This window comes from Plectropomus leopardus, chromosome 2 (assembly GCF_008729295.1).
Source record: "Plectropomus leopardus isolate mb chromosome 2, YSFRI_Pleo_2.0, whole genome shotgun sequence".
Classification (NCBI taxonomy): Eukaryota; Metazoa; Chordata; class Actinopteri; order Perciformes; family Serranidae; genus Plectropomus; species Plectropomus leopardus.
The window spans coordinates 26,896,838-26,914,678 of record NC_056464.1 but is presented as its reverse complement, the minus strand read 5'-3'; the positions used below and the strand labels follow the sequence as shown (position 1 = coordinate 26,914,678).

Here is a 17,841-nt window from a genome sequence, read left to right as displayed (position 1 = left end):
TACTGTGAGTAACACAAATAGCAGAAATCTTAGATAGACATATCTGGACAAACTAAACAAAACTATCTGTATGGCCATCTCTAAAGAGTATGAAAGAAAAAAAAAAAAAATTTTGTGTTCGGTGTAAACTGATCATTTCATATAACTACAATTTCCTATAAAACATAGTGAAACATGCTGCTTCAGTGGACCTTAGTATATCTGAAAGCAAAACCATGAAAATAATATGGGATGATTGAGAGGGGTGTCAAAAATCTCCAAAGTGACAGCAGCCAACTGTTCTGCCCTGAGGAGTTACCATGTGCGTGGCTGTCACTTTTCCACCTCGGTGTCCCTGACAATTCAAATGTGTGTAATTTTAGTTAGTACAGTGGTTCCGCTCAGCTATTTCTGTGCAAGACAAAGCCAGGGGCAATGCTGCTGCCTTTCTAATCTCCCAGGTACAGTAACTGATAGTTGGATAACAAGGTCACTCACTGTTTTACAACTTTACGACTGTATGTAGACATACAGAGCTATCATAACTGTCCTCTTAAAGCAATATTTTGAATAAAGAGACTCCCGTGAACACCCAGAGCAGATTAATACTGTCTTGTTGAACACTGAGGAGTCAAGAGCATGAAGCACATCTTCAGCCTGTTTCATTCACCTTGAAATACCTGCTGGACATTCAAGGCTTTAACAAATCATCACAATGTGGCCTTTATAAAACAGGTGCTTTAACTCCTTCCCCACACTGTCATTTCCTAAAAGGTCTCGTTATCCTTGCAGGTGAACTGACCTTGTAAAGAACTATATTCATTTACATAGACTGCTGCTGTGTGACAGGCAGGTAAAGGTGGGACAGGAGGGCTGCTCTGGCTGGTTTAACAGCTTTAGTTACCAAAGCTAAAGTCAGAAGTCGCCGTTTCAGGATGTGACTATAAAAACTGCTGTTTAAATATAGTGCACAACTGGGATTTGTCTTTAATTGTCAAGTTTCCACAATAATTTGGAAATAGAGCCTAAAGGAGTTTTATTTTCTCTGCAGATTTCTTACAGTTTTCTTCTGTGCTACTGTAGCACAGCTATAATATGCTATCTATAAGATGGAGTGGGGGTGTGTGTATGTGAGGGAGGAGTGTTCGGGGGAACTGAAGCTAAAGGATGAAAACAGTAATGGCTTTCTACAGAAAGTGCTGAGAGATTTTTTTTTTCTGTAGTGTTGCAGGGGGTGCAGCTAATACAGCAGGACATCAAAGCGACGTCATTTAATGGTGTATTTCTCACCCAAATTGCTATGCAGCAAGTAATTAAATCAGTAAACACAAGGCCACCATATCAAAGTTTTCTTTAAACAAAATTAGAAGCAATATGACAAATGTTCACTGGGGATGTAAAAAACAGCAATGAAACACAAGCTTTTCTGTGACTCGCAGATATGAGTCGAGCTGTTTCAAACAACCAGGAAAGTGGTTAAAATGCCTCATCAAAGCCTCCTAATAAGCTATTCTCTCATAAGCTCTTCTTATTGATAAACTTTACAGAGAATGAAACCACCAAAAACATCAAAAACTTGTTACCCAGGACAGCGTCCCGCTGAGAGGCTTCCTGTGAAGTAGGAAATATTACATAAGTGAATACCTGCAATGCAGGTGATTGTGTTTACTGAAACTGTCAGCCTCCCTGAGGGGGAGCGAACCACCACAGTGTCTCTGTAACAACTTGAGAGCTGAATTATATGGTGACCACTTGAACAAATGAGCTCCTGCTTGTGTTTACCTCAGTGACAGTCACATCGTCCTTTCATACCTCAGTGACTCATTTCTTCACGATATTGCTGCTCTACAATAACATGAATTATCAAGTTGTGCCCATTGAGTCTGTGATCAAAACAATAAGTACTGGGAAACTGCACTGATGTAAGCTTATTGTCTTGAGTCTGCAGAGCGAAAAAACAGAATTAACAACGATGTCAAGACACAACACTGACAGAAATACACCAACAGCAAGTTCAGTTGGTTGGTTTGAATGGATTTTTGATAAGATGTCTAAAATAAGGTCTGTGGGTAAAACATGTTTAAGAGATTTTCACATTTTCTTTTACAACATGAAATCTGTAAATATCCCACTCTTAAGTTCTAAAGCTTTTAAGTGTCTTAAAAAAGACCAGCTGTAGCTAACAAATGGCTAAATGAGAATACAGAACATCATTGCGCCACATGCGGATTTAAAGCCTCATTGTGGAGCGGCGATAAGTCATGTGACTGTGGTGTCGTTCATGTGTAGCTTAATATTAGCTTTTTACTTCTGGTGATTTGTTTGTTTGCCACAGAGCTTACTTTCTTTAATGATCCAAAGTCCAATGGAAAAATCCCATTTGCTTTTAAAAAAACATCTTCCCTGCAACACTATTGAGGGTTCTAGTATTGAAATGGACAACAAAGAATCAGAATAACAACCTAACAAAAGGTTTCTGCGGACCACCAGTGGCTTTGCCATTTGAAATGCACTTTGAACTTTGAGCAATAACTCTTTTTTAGAATTTCTTTACTAAAATAATCACTTATTAATTTATCCAATGCACTTCAATCCAAATTTATTTATAAAGCACATTTAAAAACAACAGAGTTGATCGAAGTGCTGTACATCAATGAATAGATTAAAAACAGCAGTAATAAAAATAAGAAATTAAAAAATAGCATAAATATATCATATATATATAAATATAATTTATCAGCCTGACTACCATCAACAGATAGATATATAGATATACAGACCAAGAACATGCACATCTATCTGCATAGTTAATCTATACATTATTTATTAGATTGCTCTGTAATTACATCTATAAGTCATTTGTACTTTTACCTGTTTGGTTAAATGTCTATCATCTAATTAAATGATGAAACTAATCAAGGTTAACATGAAACATTTCCTAATTAATCAAACACAGACAAGTACTTATTAACTAGGTGGATGAGGCAGAGATGAAAAGACTTACATTTACACTACTGTGCAGCTTGGAGAGTGAACACCAGAAGGCAAACAGAAGCTTTGGCATCATATATGTAATATTATGTAATCAGCTATCAGCATATTCTCATCATTATATTAGTCCGTGCAGTGAAGTGTTTTCCCCCTGTTGCTGCTTTATTGCTTGATTTGTGTTTGTGTGGGCTTGCATGTGCGTGTTTGTGTGTGTTCACAGCTGGCTATTTCTGCACTGTATTATGAGAGGAGCATATGTCTGCTGAGCTCCGGCCTCCACTAATTACAGTATAAAGATCAGTTGAGATTGCTCTGGGAGAAGACAGCAGTCTGCTTCAGCTCTTGATTAAACTCATCATGCAGGTACCACTATAGCCTTGAAAGGCAGTAAAAAAAAAAATAGTGTTAATGTACTGAAATGTACCCCGCAAGTTATGTATTGATGATGAGTGTGCGATAAACCTCCTCTTGTTAATAATCTTTGAAGTGCTTCCTCATATGATGCTCCGTCTGTCTCAAGAGAATTAAGTTGCACAGGAGAGAATATGTTCAATACAGAACTGATAGCACTTGTCAACATGAACCATCTATTTCAAGGTACGCCCTAATGTCTCAAACCTTATCTTTTGTTTTAAGCTGCACTGGCGGCATGGCTCTGGGGATGGCGATGTCATTCTGTTGATCGCCCCCTTTAGTTCTGACTAAAGTAGGATTGGCAAACGATTTTGTACAGATATTAATGGTGATCAGAGAATAAATCCTCATGACCTTGAGGATCCTCTGACATTTAATCTGGCACCACCAGCAGATCAAAATTTCAGTTTGAAGGCTACTTTGGTTTAAAGGGGCCTTATGCAAAATGTATATACTTAAGTATAGAGAACCCAATGCATGAGTCCTAAAACCTGGAAATGAGTTAGCATTTAACTATTCCTGGCTCCCTTGCCTCAGAGTCAATGGGTTTTGTAAAATTGGGTTTTGGTTAAACGCCTGAAATAAGGTCTGCGGTTTACATAAGCTGAAGAGACTTACATTTTGTTCTATGACATAAAATATATCAGTCAATACCCAACACGAGAACTATGTAGCTTTCATGTGTCTCAAAAAAGACGGTTGCAAACAAGTGGCCAAATGAGAAAGAGCTAACGGTGTTAACTTGGGGGGACCAGAGGGTGGGCTCTACGTTACCACATAGGTCCCGATATCAGTAATAACTGCCGAGCGTAGTGCAAAGTGGCAGTGACGAGATATCCAGTGGGATACACACATGCACTAACATGTTCCGCCAAACCAGTTCACACTACAAACCACAGAGAAGCTCAGATTCCCACAAACAGAGCTTGACTCCACTATAACTGTACGTAGCAAATAGTGGTTTGCTGCTGTATTAATGCTCTGACAGTTGTATGCAGAACCTCTAATTATCTATAAAACTAAAAACATTCAAATTAGCTGAACTTTGTGTTTCGTGTTAATTAGCAAATGTTGGCATACTAACATGCTGAACTAAGATAATGAACCTGGTAAGCACTACACCTGCCAAAAATCAGCGTTTCAGAATCATCATTGTGAGCATTGTGCCATGCTAGCTTTAGCATTTAGCTCAAAGCAGCACTGTGTAAAGCACAGCCAATGGATGTATATAGAGAACTGGATCCTACATTGGTTCATTCCCATGAAAGCTGCTGGCGCATGAAGCCAAAATGGTTCGACTGTTGCATATAAAATAACCTCAATGATCAGGTATTGTTTCCGCACTGTGTGACCCAAACACACTAGAGACTCCCTCAGCCGAGCCAGCTTCTTCTGGTTTAGCGCTCTGCTAACTTGAACGGAGATAAATAATTCAATCATGCAGCGCTTTCCAAATGTTATTGGATTAAATGGATTAAATGGTGAAACGAGTCATTTTGCAGGGGTTGTGACACTAATCAAAAAATATCCACTGATTTACAGACATTTCTTTCCCAGTGTAAGTCAATGGGAAAAAGGCTTTTTTAGGTCTAATGGCATTACGTGGCAGACCCGCAAGTTGTAATTTGTATTGTTTAGCAACCAATGTTTGAACCTGGTGCAGCCTCACAGAGCTGCCAGCTAAGACTGTAGAGTCTTACCGCCTCATCACAAAATCAGGAAGCCAAGTTAACAAAAGAAGAAACAAAATGGACACAACTGCTATACAAGTCCAAATTTTGTAAAACTCATAAGCTTCCTTACACAACCTAAGAGAAACATCCTGTGATCCCTGAGAACTCTGTTTACGTCTCCAGACAAATTTACAGGATGAGACAGGATTTATAAAAGAAAAGCATCAAACCAGCATGAAACCCAAATCTGTCAGAAAGACAGAAAGGAGGAAAGGCAAAAGAAAAGAAGACTGAGAGGCTTCACAAATAAACCCATTCATTCTGTCAGCAGCTACCTGCTGAGCCTCAAATCCCAGGGAGGCCGGGTGGGTGGGTGGCAGAGGTAGGCTGCAGCAGTAAGGGGCTTCTTTTTTTTTTCTGAATCGGCAGGACTATATTTAGCATCTTCATTGTAAGGTTGGACTATAGACTCAGGAGGAATTTGTTCGGTAATGAAAGAGAAGTTGTATAGACCTATGGGGGTTGTATAGTTTCAGATTTTACATGCATAATCAACAAACAGCAGTAAAAGCAGAGATGGGCCTCCACCCAGTCTAGTCACCAGAGTGAAATGTTGCCATTTTAAGTTTCTGCAAACCACAAATCTGATACATCTGTAGGTCTTACACATTTTTCATCAGGAGCAGGAGGGGATTGTGGATGGCATGACACCTCGGCCAACAGCAGACCAGTATTCGAGAACAAAAGCAGGTACTTTTTTAAAGGAAACATCAAGACATTTTCAAGCATATCTGTAGTGATAACAGTGGGTATTTTTTAGTGACAGTTTGGGACATATCCAGCTGTGTTTGCAGCAACAAAAGCTAGTATTTTTTAAAAAAAAAGAAGTCATGACAGGTTGGTATTTTTTAACAAGAGTTGGACATTTCCAGCTTTGTTTGTTGTGACAAAGGCTAGTATTTATTTATTTTTTTAAATAGGACATTTATAGCTGTGTTTGTAGCTACAAAAGCCGGTGGGTTTTTTTGTTGTTGTTGTTTTTTTATGAGAGTTTGGGACATTTCCAGCTGTGTTTTCATGAAAAGTCAGCAATTTTTCAGCAGGGTTTTTAACGACAAAAGTAAGTAAAAAATATTTTAAATGACACATATCCAGTTCCAATTTAAGCTAAATCATGATGTTTTCCTAATCCTAACCAAGTGTTTTTTTGGCGTAAACCTAACCACACATTAACCACAGTTTTGTCACAACATATAATTGAAAACTGATTTCAACATAGCAGCATATGAAACATACAATTGTAACATCCTAGGCTTGCAGAAATGTGCAACGTCAGCATTTATTGTAGTGATTTGGGTTATTTCATCTCAAGAACCAGGAAGTCAAAAAGAACCTGGGGCAAATCCTTTAGTCCTGGTGCCTCAACACCCTTAAAGTCCGAGCAGTGTATTTTCTGCCTCCTGAAACAGCCCTGCATGTAAGGCTCAGGTCAATTACCTACTGCGGGTATTACACTGGCTCTCTATAATACATACGGCCATAAATAATGCATGCTGCCAGCTCTCATACCTACCTGACCAGAGTATTCACCACTTAATGGTAATTCATCATGGTCTGCAGATGAAACATTGCTCTCTGGTTCAGTACAACTATAAAATTATAATAAATATGTTGATCATTTTATCATTTTCACTCTAAAAGATACTTCACATATTGTACTTGAAAGCAGATAAAATGCTAATAAGGGTGAAGTGTACATCCTGCATGTTGTTTGTATGTGTGTTGATGAGTCTGCGCGCTGTAGCCTATCATGTGCAGTATATCTGTGTGAGTATACAGTATCTATTGGGAACAGCTCCCATTAATTAATTGCCTGTGGGTTTACATTACAACTGAGGTCAGTGCAAGGATGCCAAGTGCAGATAGCTGTAATTGATTCACACGTTTATTATGTGCAGATTAGGCACGCTGCCAAGGATGTGCAACTGAAAGAGCACTGAGAACTTGGACAAGGCTATTTAGATTCCTAATACTACTGTCATGAGCTGCATTTTGAAAAACACACCCTCGCTGTCACTTGACACTGTTATCATTCACTGTGCACAGGTTTGGTTTACATGAAATGAATTAGACAGTGATTAACCTGGCTGACACAGCGGCTCTGAACAGGAAACAGGGAGTCCTTTGATTTATGTCAGCATAGCCATGATAATGAGTTGATTTTGTACAGTAATTGTAGTGTTTAGGAGCTTAGTTTTCAATCCACTTTATCATATCGACCCTTGTTCCTCTTAAACTCCACCCTCTAATTCCCTCCACTTCTCATACTGCAGGTGACATGTCTGAGCATGTCTGTTTTGACTCAAATATTATTGCCTCTGTTTCAGTCCCCCTCCCCCGCAGCACAAAGCAATGAACCCTAACACACTTTAGCTAACTTGCTGTTGACTGTCTGATTTGAAGAAAGGTGTGAAGACCATTGACAATTATGCATGAGGTAATCAATTAAATGACAGAGGGTGTAAGGCTGATATTTTTTTTAAAGGAATATTTTGGGAAATAGATATATAGAGATATATATGTACTGTATATAAATGTATGTGTGTACTGTATATATAGTATGTGCATACTCTATTTGCTCAATTGCTGAGGATTGAATACATCAATACAATTCTTATTTTGGTATGGTAAATATGTAAGTGGAACCTCAAGGGTCATGGGGGGGCTGGAACCTGTCCCAGCTGTCATTGGGTGAGGGGCGGGATACACCCTGGAGAGGTCGCCAGACTATCACAGGGCTGACACATGGAGACAGACAACCATCAAACTCACGGGCAATTTAGAGTCACCAATTAACCTGACCTGGATGGAAGCTGGAGAACCTGGAGAAATCCCACGTTGACACGGGGCCTCCGCACAGAAGGGCCCCTCACCTAAAGTCCGAACCATGAGTTCGAACCTGGGACCTTCTTGCTGTGAGGTGACAGTGCTAATCCCCACACCACCATGCCGCCTACTCTTAGAGATATATTATGTATACCCTTGTGAAGATATAGCATATTTCCCAGAATGTGAAATTATCCCTTTAATGAAGTGGATTGTTGTAAATTCTGTGTTATAACAAGCACAGTATTTGACCAAATCAACATCTTTGAAAGTCACCATCAAGAATGAATAAACGGCTCAAAAAGTGGACCCGAGAGCCCACAACCTCATGCTGATTTCACAGTGTGGCAGTCCTGAACCATAGAAGGAGCAAGTGTCAACGTCTAAGGATGAACACTGGAACAGAGTCTTAGCAGACAGTTCAGAGAGGAGATGGCTCACTTTAGTGTCATTTCCTGCATCTCTGTCACGTGGGTGTCACTGTCGCCCCGCTCCCTCAGGAGACAAGTGGCAGGTTGTGAGTCTATTCATCCCAATGGGAGAAGTAAACATGACCACAGATTATTACAAAGTTTTTTGCCCAAAACTCACTTAAGTAATTGTTGAACCCCATTTTCACAAGCCACGTACCTTCCAAACATCAGACACTAAAAAATGGCATTTTGTAGATGTATGAATTAGGAGAAAATTAACGTTGTTTGAGACATGTTCTGTCTCGCTAACACACTCTTACGAGATCTGGCCACGACCGATATGACCTTGTACTTAGTTTATAATAAAAAATAGCGAATTAAAACAAGCAGCAAAATGAGGAGCAAACATTAAATTTGTTGGCCATTGTATCTTGTGTTGTTTTGTTTTGAATCTGCTTATATTCATCTGTATGACGTTCACCACACTTCAAATCAAGATGGAGGTGCCTGGGACGACTGCACCCACTCGCGGCCCAAAAGTGGGTTGCAGCTCCATTCTGAATGTACTGCAAATGACTCCCATACATGTCAATTTTGTAAAAAAAAAAAAAAAAAAAAAAACACACAAAAAAACCCCCACCTAATTTGAATTTCTGACACAGAAATTTTTTGAAGTGTTGTCTCCTGCTGTTCAGCTACTATTTTATTGCATTGTCCTTTGTATTATTGGGTCTATTCACATGCTGTGCCTTTGTAGCCCATGTGTAGTATACATCTTGTGTAATCAAACTGAAAATGTGATCATTTTCTTATGTGTGGACATTGAACTGATGAATAATGGCAAAATCTGGAAAGCATGGTTGGACTAGTTGGGAAGCACTAGTATAGGCTACTATTTCATGCCACTGGTGCAGCTTGTATTGCGTCATATTTTGCAATAGAGCATCTTTGATCTCAGTATCAATGAATGACCAGAGTAGTCAGAAAAGGGCTTGGTTGATGATGTCGACCAACTCATAAACAACTGAGGATCAAAATGCCTCAGGTTCTGTTGTGCCTGTTGAATCTGGAGACTCAACATCTGTTGGAAACAGCAGGATCTGGTCTGTGGAGAGCTTAAAATCTGCATGATTTGATACCCGACCTCCCTCATGTCCCGGGGCATGGTAGAATAATTCCACAAGCTGCATGAGGCGCTGGAGCTGCTACTGACATTTGTGTATGAAACTTTAAAATCCTCGCTGAGGAGTTTGAATTGTCTAAAATATGGTAACAAATACCTGTTCTGTTCTCATTAATATTCAGTCTAACACTTGTGCAGATGATGAAAGTAATAATGGTCCTTGATTAGCTCTGGGAAGCTCACAGCTCTCACCAAGACTGAAGAGAAATGATGAAAAACAACAAAATGATGCTCTATATGGAGATGTGCCACATGTTGTCTCTTATGGTCGTGGTGAAGGACTTTACAACAAAGCTGTGAGAGTAAAGCTTACAGTGATGGGACCATCTCTCTGCTGCAGCGCAATCGGTCAAACTCATTATCTTCTGCAGTTTTGAGTGGTGACCTCAGGGTGCAGAGCACATCAGCCGCAGCAGGAGTCATGCAGTGGAATCAAACTCATCTCTATTCATTCTAACCACAATGGCATAAATGAGGGCGTATGAATGTGTAGACACACACATACACCCACAAACCTGTGTGACATCTAAGCAAAAAATAAAGATGACTAACAGAAGCCTTTCCGTGCGATCCAATAGACCTAAAATAGCGTCTCTTAACATCTTCAATCAAACATAATGCATCTTCACATACTGGATATTATATCTGGTTCCTACATTCATCCAAACACAAGAGCCGGTGCAGATATTATTGTCCCTCAGTGCTATTTTCTCCCCGATTACTGGAGCTTTAGTATGTCTGCTGAGCTACTAAAGTCTGTAATACTGCACTGTATCTCACCAAATACAACTCCATTCATGCACAATGATGATAGAAGATTAACAGATTACTATGTTATCCATATGAACATGTCATATCTAGGTCAGCATTTAGCTCTTATCTTAAGGGAAACAATAAACAAGTCTCGGTTATGGTAAAGATTTAAATTAATCATAACTTAAAGGGTTCAAGTAAATGTAAAAAAATAAATAATGTAAAATAACCCTCAGTGTATATTGTTGTAAATATACAGTTTGAACAGAGATGGAAGAAATACTACAATCATTTACTTAAGGTATGATAAAATTGTGTAAAACTAATACATTAGACATAAAAGTCTGGTGTTAAAATGTTTTTTTTTCATCAGCATACAGTAATTAAGTAGTATTTCCAAAACACATACTAAAACTATAAAGTAAAAATATTCCCTTTGTAGAATCGACAGTTATATTATTATATGCTGCATATATTAGGACATATGATTGAAATACTTATATTATTATTAATGCATTAAATATATTGTAGGCAGAAATTTTATGCTGCAGGTTGCTGAGGAAATTTTGAATAGTTTGAATAGCTCACATTAGTTAGTTTATTAATTGACTGTCAAACAACTTAACTTCTTGCTATTTTGATATAGGATGTATGTGTTTTTGAGATTTATTTTTTCGCAAAATGGCAGTGTAAATAATTTCTTTTTGTCTCAGTCTTCTATGATAGTAAACTCAATATATTTTGGGTTTTGGGCTATTTGTCCAAAAAAAGTAAAAAAAAAAGACAGTTTAGGACATCAGTATTGGCTCGGGAAACACCATAAACAAATTAAGATATTAAAATAAATGTTAACAATTAAAAACTGATACTGTGTGTTCGACAATCGATACATTATCACAAAACATTACATAGTGATACTGAAGTGTATCAATATTTTCTTACAACCCTAAAGTAGATTAATCAATACTAAATGTACTTTCCACCACTGAATATGTACCAGACATTTTTCTAGTGACACCCACATTCCTGTCATACAATCAATGCAGACAGTTACACACACACACGCTGTAAAAACACGTGAACTTGAGCCTGCTCACACAAACCACCTTTATGGCCTTCACACTATTCCTCCAACACACATAAACAACGTCTTTCCTGCCCCTCTATCTTCTGCTCTATATGTCACTCACCGGCTTTCCCCTCCTCCTTCTCGGACCTCATGTCCTCCTCGGCACAGGCTCCACTCGGCTCCACTGTCAACTGTGGTGTGAACTCTCATAGCAGGTGAAAAAAAAAGAAAATGCACACAAACACATACAGACCAGTGCGCACACCATTCAAACCAGCACACAATGCAACACCACGGCTGGCCGCTCCCAGCCCAGCCTGCTGAGGCTCCACCCAGACAGGTTACTAGGAAGTCGTCCCCTGAGAGCCACTCAGCTACATTTCCTGCTCCTTTTCTTTCCTCTGTATGCGTCTCTTTCTCTTCCACATTCTACCTGTTTAGTGACACGCCCTGTGACAGCCCGGACAACTTTCACCCCACGCCCACTCCTGTTTTTCATCCCCCTTTAATGTTCAAACTGGGATGAGGAGGAGGAGGAGGAGGAGAAGGAGGAGGAGGGGGAGGGGAGTACAAACTGCACCTCAGGCCTCAGGTAATGAACAAGGTGAGTCAGTGGAGCTCTCACTCCACCTGATGGCGGCGAGCAAGCAGAGGACAGCATGTGCAATTATACTCAGCGACTGAACAGAGAACAATCAGCTCCTCTGTATTACTGCACTCCCTCTGAGCCCACAGTGCCTTTGTTGCCTACATGAGTTTACATTACTCACATCCTGAATGTGAATGTGTGTTTTGGCCAAAGGAGGCAGGAATGTAAACGCTGAATAAAAAAAAAAAAAAAAAAAATGCTGCAAGTGTAAAACGCCTCAAAAAATGGATCATGACAGCGGTGGAGTGAGAGGAAGCTCATGCTTCCAACCAAACTGCCTTAGCTCTGCACACTTAGATTGGATTATTAATAAGAGCTCCCTCATGTTATCTTTAACCCTGCAGGGACTCCTCCTCTGTCTGTCTGGGTCAGGACAGTCGGCCTCATGTAAGATGGGAACTAAGATGAGTGCGGACAGAGTAAATAAGGTTAAGGCTGGTCTAGTTTGCCTGACAGGGCTCTTTAGGCTGGAAAACCCTCAGGCAGGTACAGGTGAGGAAAACAGATAGAGCTGCAGCTGAATTAATTCAGCCTGCGGAGAGCGGCTGGATATAAACTTATAATGAAATTTTTGTTTTATGAGCATTTGAATGCTATTACTGGCATACACTGTAATTATGGTAAGTTGATTTTACTTTTAAAAAATCTAGGAAACCGATTGCCTTAAAAAAGGTAAGGAAATATAACTGTTTAATATATAAGTTTCTTTTAGTTTATAACTAATTAGGTTTACTTAAAACCGTGTTGTATTTCCTGAATTTTGTGAAGTAGTTGCACTTAAAACTGACAAGAGAAATTAACTTAATCTCTCTAAGTTTTGGCAACTTCAGTAAACCAAGTTGACTGTGCTATATATCTGTATTCTGCAGGTTGCAAGCAGGTCAGTCATATTTTTGTATTTTTAAACATGTTAACAAAACAGCACTTGCAGCTCTCCTAACTCATTTATTAGCAAAATCCTCTTTGTCATGACCAAGTTATGGTCAGATGAACTTGATTTGCTGAAGTTGCTAACACTTAGAAAGAACAATATTTCACTTTTCATTTTTAAGTTGCAGCAACTTAAGAAAATTAAAGAAATACAACAAAACTATAAGTAATCTAAACATGTAGACATAAATAAAATAACTTGAAGATTACGAGCCTGTGTACACTTAGCGCAAAGCACATTTTTCAGAAAAGTACCAGTGATGTCTCTGCCGCTCTTTTAATTAGGCTACTATCACAACAAAGTCAGAGAGCAGATCGGCCGGCGGACACTGGATGTTGCTGGTGTGTGTTGTGCCTCTATCACTGTATCGTTGTATGGTTGTTAAAGCCCATGTAATCAAACTTCTGTTAATGCAACATCACAATACCGTACTAGCTTATGCTAATATTGAGATACTGTCATCAAAGACACAAAAAACATGCAAAGCATGTCATTTAAAAAAAGTGCTGGGAGTGCTCTTTTATTAGGCGCTGGGATTAAGCTCTCCCCAGCCCACTGCCACCCCTGTGGACACAGGCCCTAATAGTTTTATTTATTTACCATTTTCAAGGAAATCAGTTTCTTAGATTTTTTAAAGTAAGATCAACTTGTCAGATTTTACATTTGTACTAAAGTATGAGCGTAAAGGTATCATGGGTTTGTGTGCAAAAGAAAGACGGATTTAACCTTTCGCACTTAAAGACGTGACAGCAGTTCAGAGCAGTCATGCCATTTGTCCTGCCTGTCAGAGGCTGAAGCTCAGTGTTTCGGCTCCATCCACAGATCAGATGTGCTCTAACCAGATACTTGTCACATGAGGCAATGGATCTGTCAATCACAAAGTGACACTTCAAGGATTACTGCCAGGCTCATTTCGCTCTGACTGATCAGAGCTGAGACAAAAGATTGAGGCGATAACCCTTCTTATAGAGGATACAATTAACGCCTAATAAGCACGGTGGCAATCACTGTAGAAGTACATTAATATACGAGCCAAATAATTAAAACTTTACATACACTAGATTAAAATTTTAAACTGTCTGACTCAAGCTGTTTTTAACTCGTCTGAAGAGCTCCAGCATTTTACACGAATAAGAAAATTTTGACCAAATGTAGAACTCCATAATTCCAAGGTCATGCTGTAGCCTGCCTCTCAACTACACTTAATCTTATTCATGGTGTTGCTTTTATCCTGACGGTTCTTCAGTCTGAAATTTTCCACTCCTCAGTGTCCTTATTCTTCGGCTTAACTCCCTGTATCACTCTGTCATTCATTTGCTTTGCTCACATTAAAGCCAGGAGAAATCCTTAAAGGTCTTTTTTTTTCTCCTACCCACCGCTGTATTGCTCTCACTTCTCTCAGCCGCACATGGTTGACCTGTCAGTCTGCATTATCAGCGCTGGGGAGTGTTGATAGAGAGCCAGGACGGAGCGGCATTAAGATATTAGCTAGCCTTGAGAGAGAAGAAGAGGTGAAAAAATAGAGGAGGAGGGAGGCTGAAAGCAGTGATGGGCACAGTGGGAAGATGGGAATGAGTGACTGAGGTCACTTGTTGCTTCCCATTGTTGATGAAAATGACATAAGGCTCTCCAAATAGCTGCTGAATGGATTCTACTAGCTTTGAGGAGATACTTTAGATTTTTTGAAGTGGATTTGTATGTTTTATATACAGTAGATGATAGTTATACCCCCGGTTTGGAGACATCGGCTGGAGTCTGACAAAGACGCCAAGCGATGTATTGCTGTGGATGGAGGCAACAAAGTGTATTTTAGCCACCTAAAAAAATCACCAAAACATTAAGATTATTTTAAGTGTGCTCATTATTGTGTGCATTGTCACTGCTTTTACCTTTTTAGACAGTTTGATTCCTCTTCCATGCTGCTGTCAAAGCCACCAGACTCCATTTAGGAAAACAGTAATTTTAGCTCGCTGAACACAGGAACTGCTGGTCTATAGCTGCTTTGATCAGGTGGTTAGTTTTTGTTATTGTGTGACTTTGGTGAATCTGAACTAGCCCTTTTAAAGGCCAAAGTGACACAATAATGCAAACAGAATCGCTGATTGAGGCAGTGGTAGACCAGCAGCTCCTGTGTTCAGCAGTGAAAATATACTAAATTAAACTGATATTGATTTTTTGGGTGGGAATTTTTAGATGGCTAAAATATCTTTTGTTGCTGACCCCAATCTGCAGCAGACGATTGCTTAACTTCCATATTGGACTCCAGCCTGCTTCGCCAAACTGAAGGTGTGCTGATTGACATCTACCGTTAGTACAATACTGTCGCTTTAAGGAGCGAAATGGGATGAAAAGATTACAAATACAATCATTACAAGAATTATACTTCAGACTTTGGTTTGGCACCAGTATGAGAACAATGGAGAGTAATAGCAGTCTTTATGAGGAGAAAAAGATTGACAACAATACAGATGCAATCAACAGACTTTATGATCAATATCTTTTGTGGTGTGTATTATTACTGGTCAGTTTGACTACCGCACACGAGAGAGTGAGAGAGACCATTATCCTGAGCCTCACAGACCTCTCTATAAAACATTTTATTTGTCAAACTGATGACAGTGATTGGAGAAAATAAGTGGCCTTGCTGCGATGCAATAATTGCACATTACAATACAACTCTGGTGCAATAAACTTCAATAAAGCTCCTCAGATTAAAGCAATTTGCAAAGTAGAGTGCTTTTCTCTGGCAAGAAGTCAATCAAGTCTCATAGTTTTATGCTTCTGCTCTATGCAACGTGCGACCAAACGTCATTTAGCTGTGATAAATCAAAGTGTACGGTGAAGGCCCTGGTGGCCAGGTACCAAGAGCTGTTATCTGATTGTTCTCACACTCTTAGCCCGCACAGGCCTTTGCTCCACTGTGAACCTCCCAGTCAAGCTGACAGCTCTGTGTCTTTTAACTGCCAGGATAAATCTCTGTGCACACTTCCTGCTGTCACCAAGGCAACACCTTGCATTTTCGAGCAGCACCGTACCTTTGCCTAGCGAGCAGTCTGGGGTGCCAAAGTCCATCAGGCTGGATATCTCTGTCGGGTAGCACATGTCTGTCACCACTGTCTTCTGCCTGTGATGCACTGATGGATCTGCTGGGGGAGAGAAATTCACAATAAATGTAAATTCATGACATCAGATGAATCAAATGCTTATTCTCTCATTCTTATTCACACAGCCAGGCTGCTGTAATATGTTGGGCTCATATTAACACTGTGTGTGTGTGTGTGTGCGCATGCGCATGCGCATGCGCATGTGTGTGTGTGGCTGTGTAGTCGTGTCGCTATAGCAGGCCTGTTAAATCAGATGATTCATTCTGACATGATGTCAATTCGGCACGCACTCCTGAGCTTTCAGACATGTTTCAAATATGAATCTGTGCAACAAATCACTGCAGTTGTCATCGACGTTTCGCAGCAATAATGAAGCACACACTGTATTAGTAATGAAGCATGTTTGTTTCATTATATTGCAATGCTTGGCTGACTTTTTATTCCTGTTTTTGTCTTATCTTAGCCCCGTTCATTTGAATCTTTCACACATTTTCCCTTTATCTTTAGCCCTTTCTACACTGCCTGTTCAGGGTGGAAATATTGTGCTGTTCTGACGCTTCATTGTGATGTATAAAAGGTACAATCGCACAGTGGGGGACGGGTGTGCCGTTTTGATGACATGTTATGTGTGAGATCAAATGCAGGCGATTTAGAGAGCAGTTACAAGCAGTTAGTGGCTAACTCAAAGAAAAAGATCAGTGTCAGTAAATGTTTGTAAATTGGGGAAACGATTACTTTTGGGAGCTCTTCACCCTCTGAGCAGAGGACGAGATCAACCGCCATATCACAGGGATGAGTAAAAGATTGTTACTGACGTGTTATGCAATTGTTATTGTTAAGTAAGTCCTGCCAACGTGTATGTTATACAGTGTTTCCCACAGAATCAGAATCAAGGTGTGGTGGTTTATGTGTGGGGGTTAGCAAACCTCAGCAAAAGTGTATACATTTTAAATCTATATACTTTTTGTCTTGTTTATGTGTGTCCTTTTTTATTGTTCTGTGCCTCTTTACTAATTTAGATGTTTTTGCAGGTCTGTGAACACAGCATACATTTTTTTTTATCCCTCCACAACAGTCAGAGTCACAGTGTGGATGATTGATTAGTTAATACAGTCAGAGCTGATCAGATCAATGGATGACAGGAGAAGCAGAGTGAGTGAAAACAAACTTTTAGTCCGAGTACAATGATGTGGTGCAAATGATTAATCGCATTGTAACAGCACTGTACCTATTTCAACAGCGGTTGAAAATCTATTTGTGGTGGCAGATGTTTTAACTGTGGCCGCCTGCCGCAATCGACTGAATGTGTGGAAAACCCTGTTTCATGTTACAATAGAGGCATTTACTGTTGTGTTAAAAGTCATGCCCATCATGCCTCTTCTGCTTCCATGATGCCAGCATGCTATTTAAAATCACACACTGGAGCATCATGATGCAGCCGTTGTTTAGTTCTGTGTGAAAATGCAAAGGATTAATAAAGAAGGGGCTTAGTAGCAGCCCTGTAGTGCCATCTCTGTGTAGAAAGGGCTATGGTCTTTTCTTTCCATCTATTTATGTGATTCCAGTGTACCTCACTGACCTTTTTTTGGGGCTCTTTACATTCAGCTAAGGACACTGATCAAGGACTCCTGAGAGCCCGACATTTTCTCGACTCTCACTTAATAATTTCTTTGCAGAGTTCAAGAAAAAAATATGACTGAGTGTGAATACATCTGAGTTAAAATCATCAAGGTCCCCTGTCCACTTCTTTTCCCTTCACCTCCTTTTCTAGATGTTTCACCTCCACATGTAAAGCA

General features: G+C 39.7%; 1 protein-coding gene across 3 annotated transcripts in view; it reads right to left on the bottom strand.

Moving 5' to 3' along the window:
- The window catches only part of kaznb (kazrin, periplakin interacting protein b), a 154,716-nt gene that overhangs the window by 26,237 nt on the left and 110,638 nt on the right, over positions 1 to 17,841 (bottom strand). The window contains exon 4 of one of the 3 annotated variants that reach the window (XM_042506826.1): positions 15,977 to 16,087. In XM_042506826.1, coding sequence (XP_042362760.1) covers positions 15,977 to 16,087 — 111 coding nt within the window. Of the gene's footprint in view, positions 1 to 11,482; positions 11,691 to 15,976; positions 16,088 to 17,841 lie in introns of those variants that run through there. The other 2 variants (XM_042506834.1, XM_042506841.1) reach the window with 2 other exon arrangements.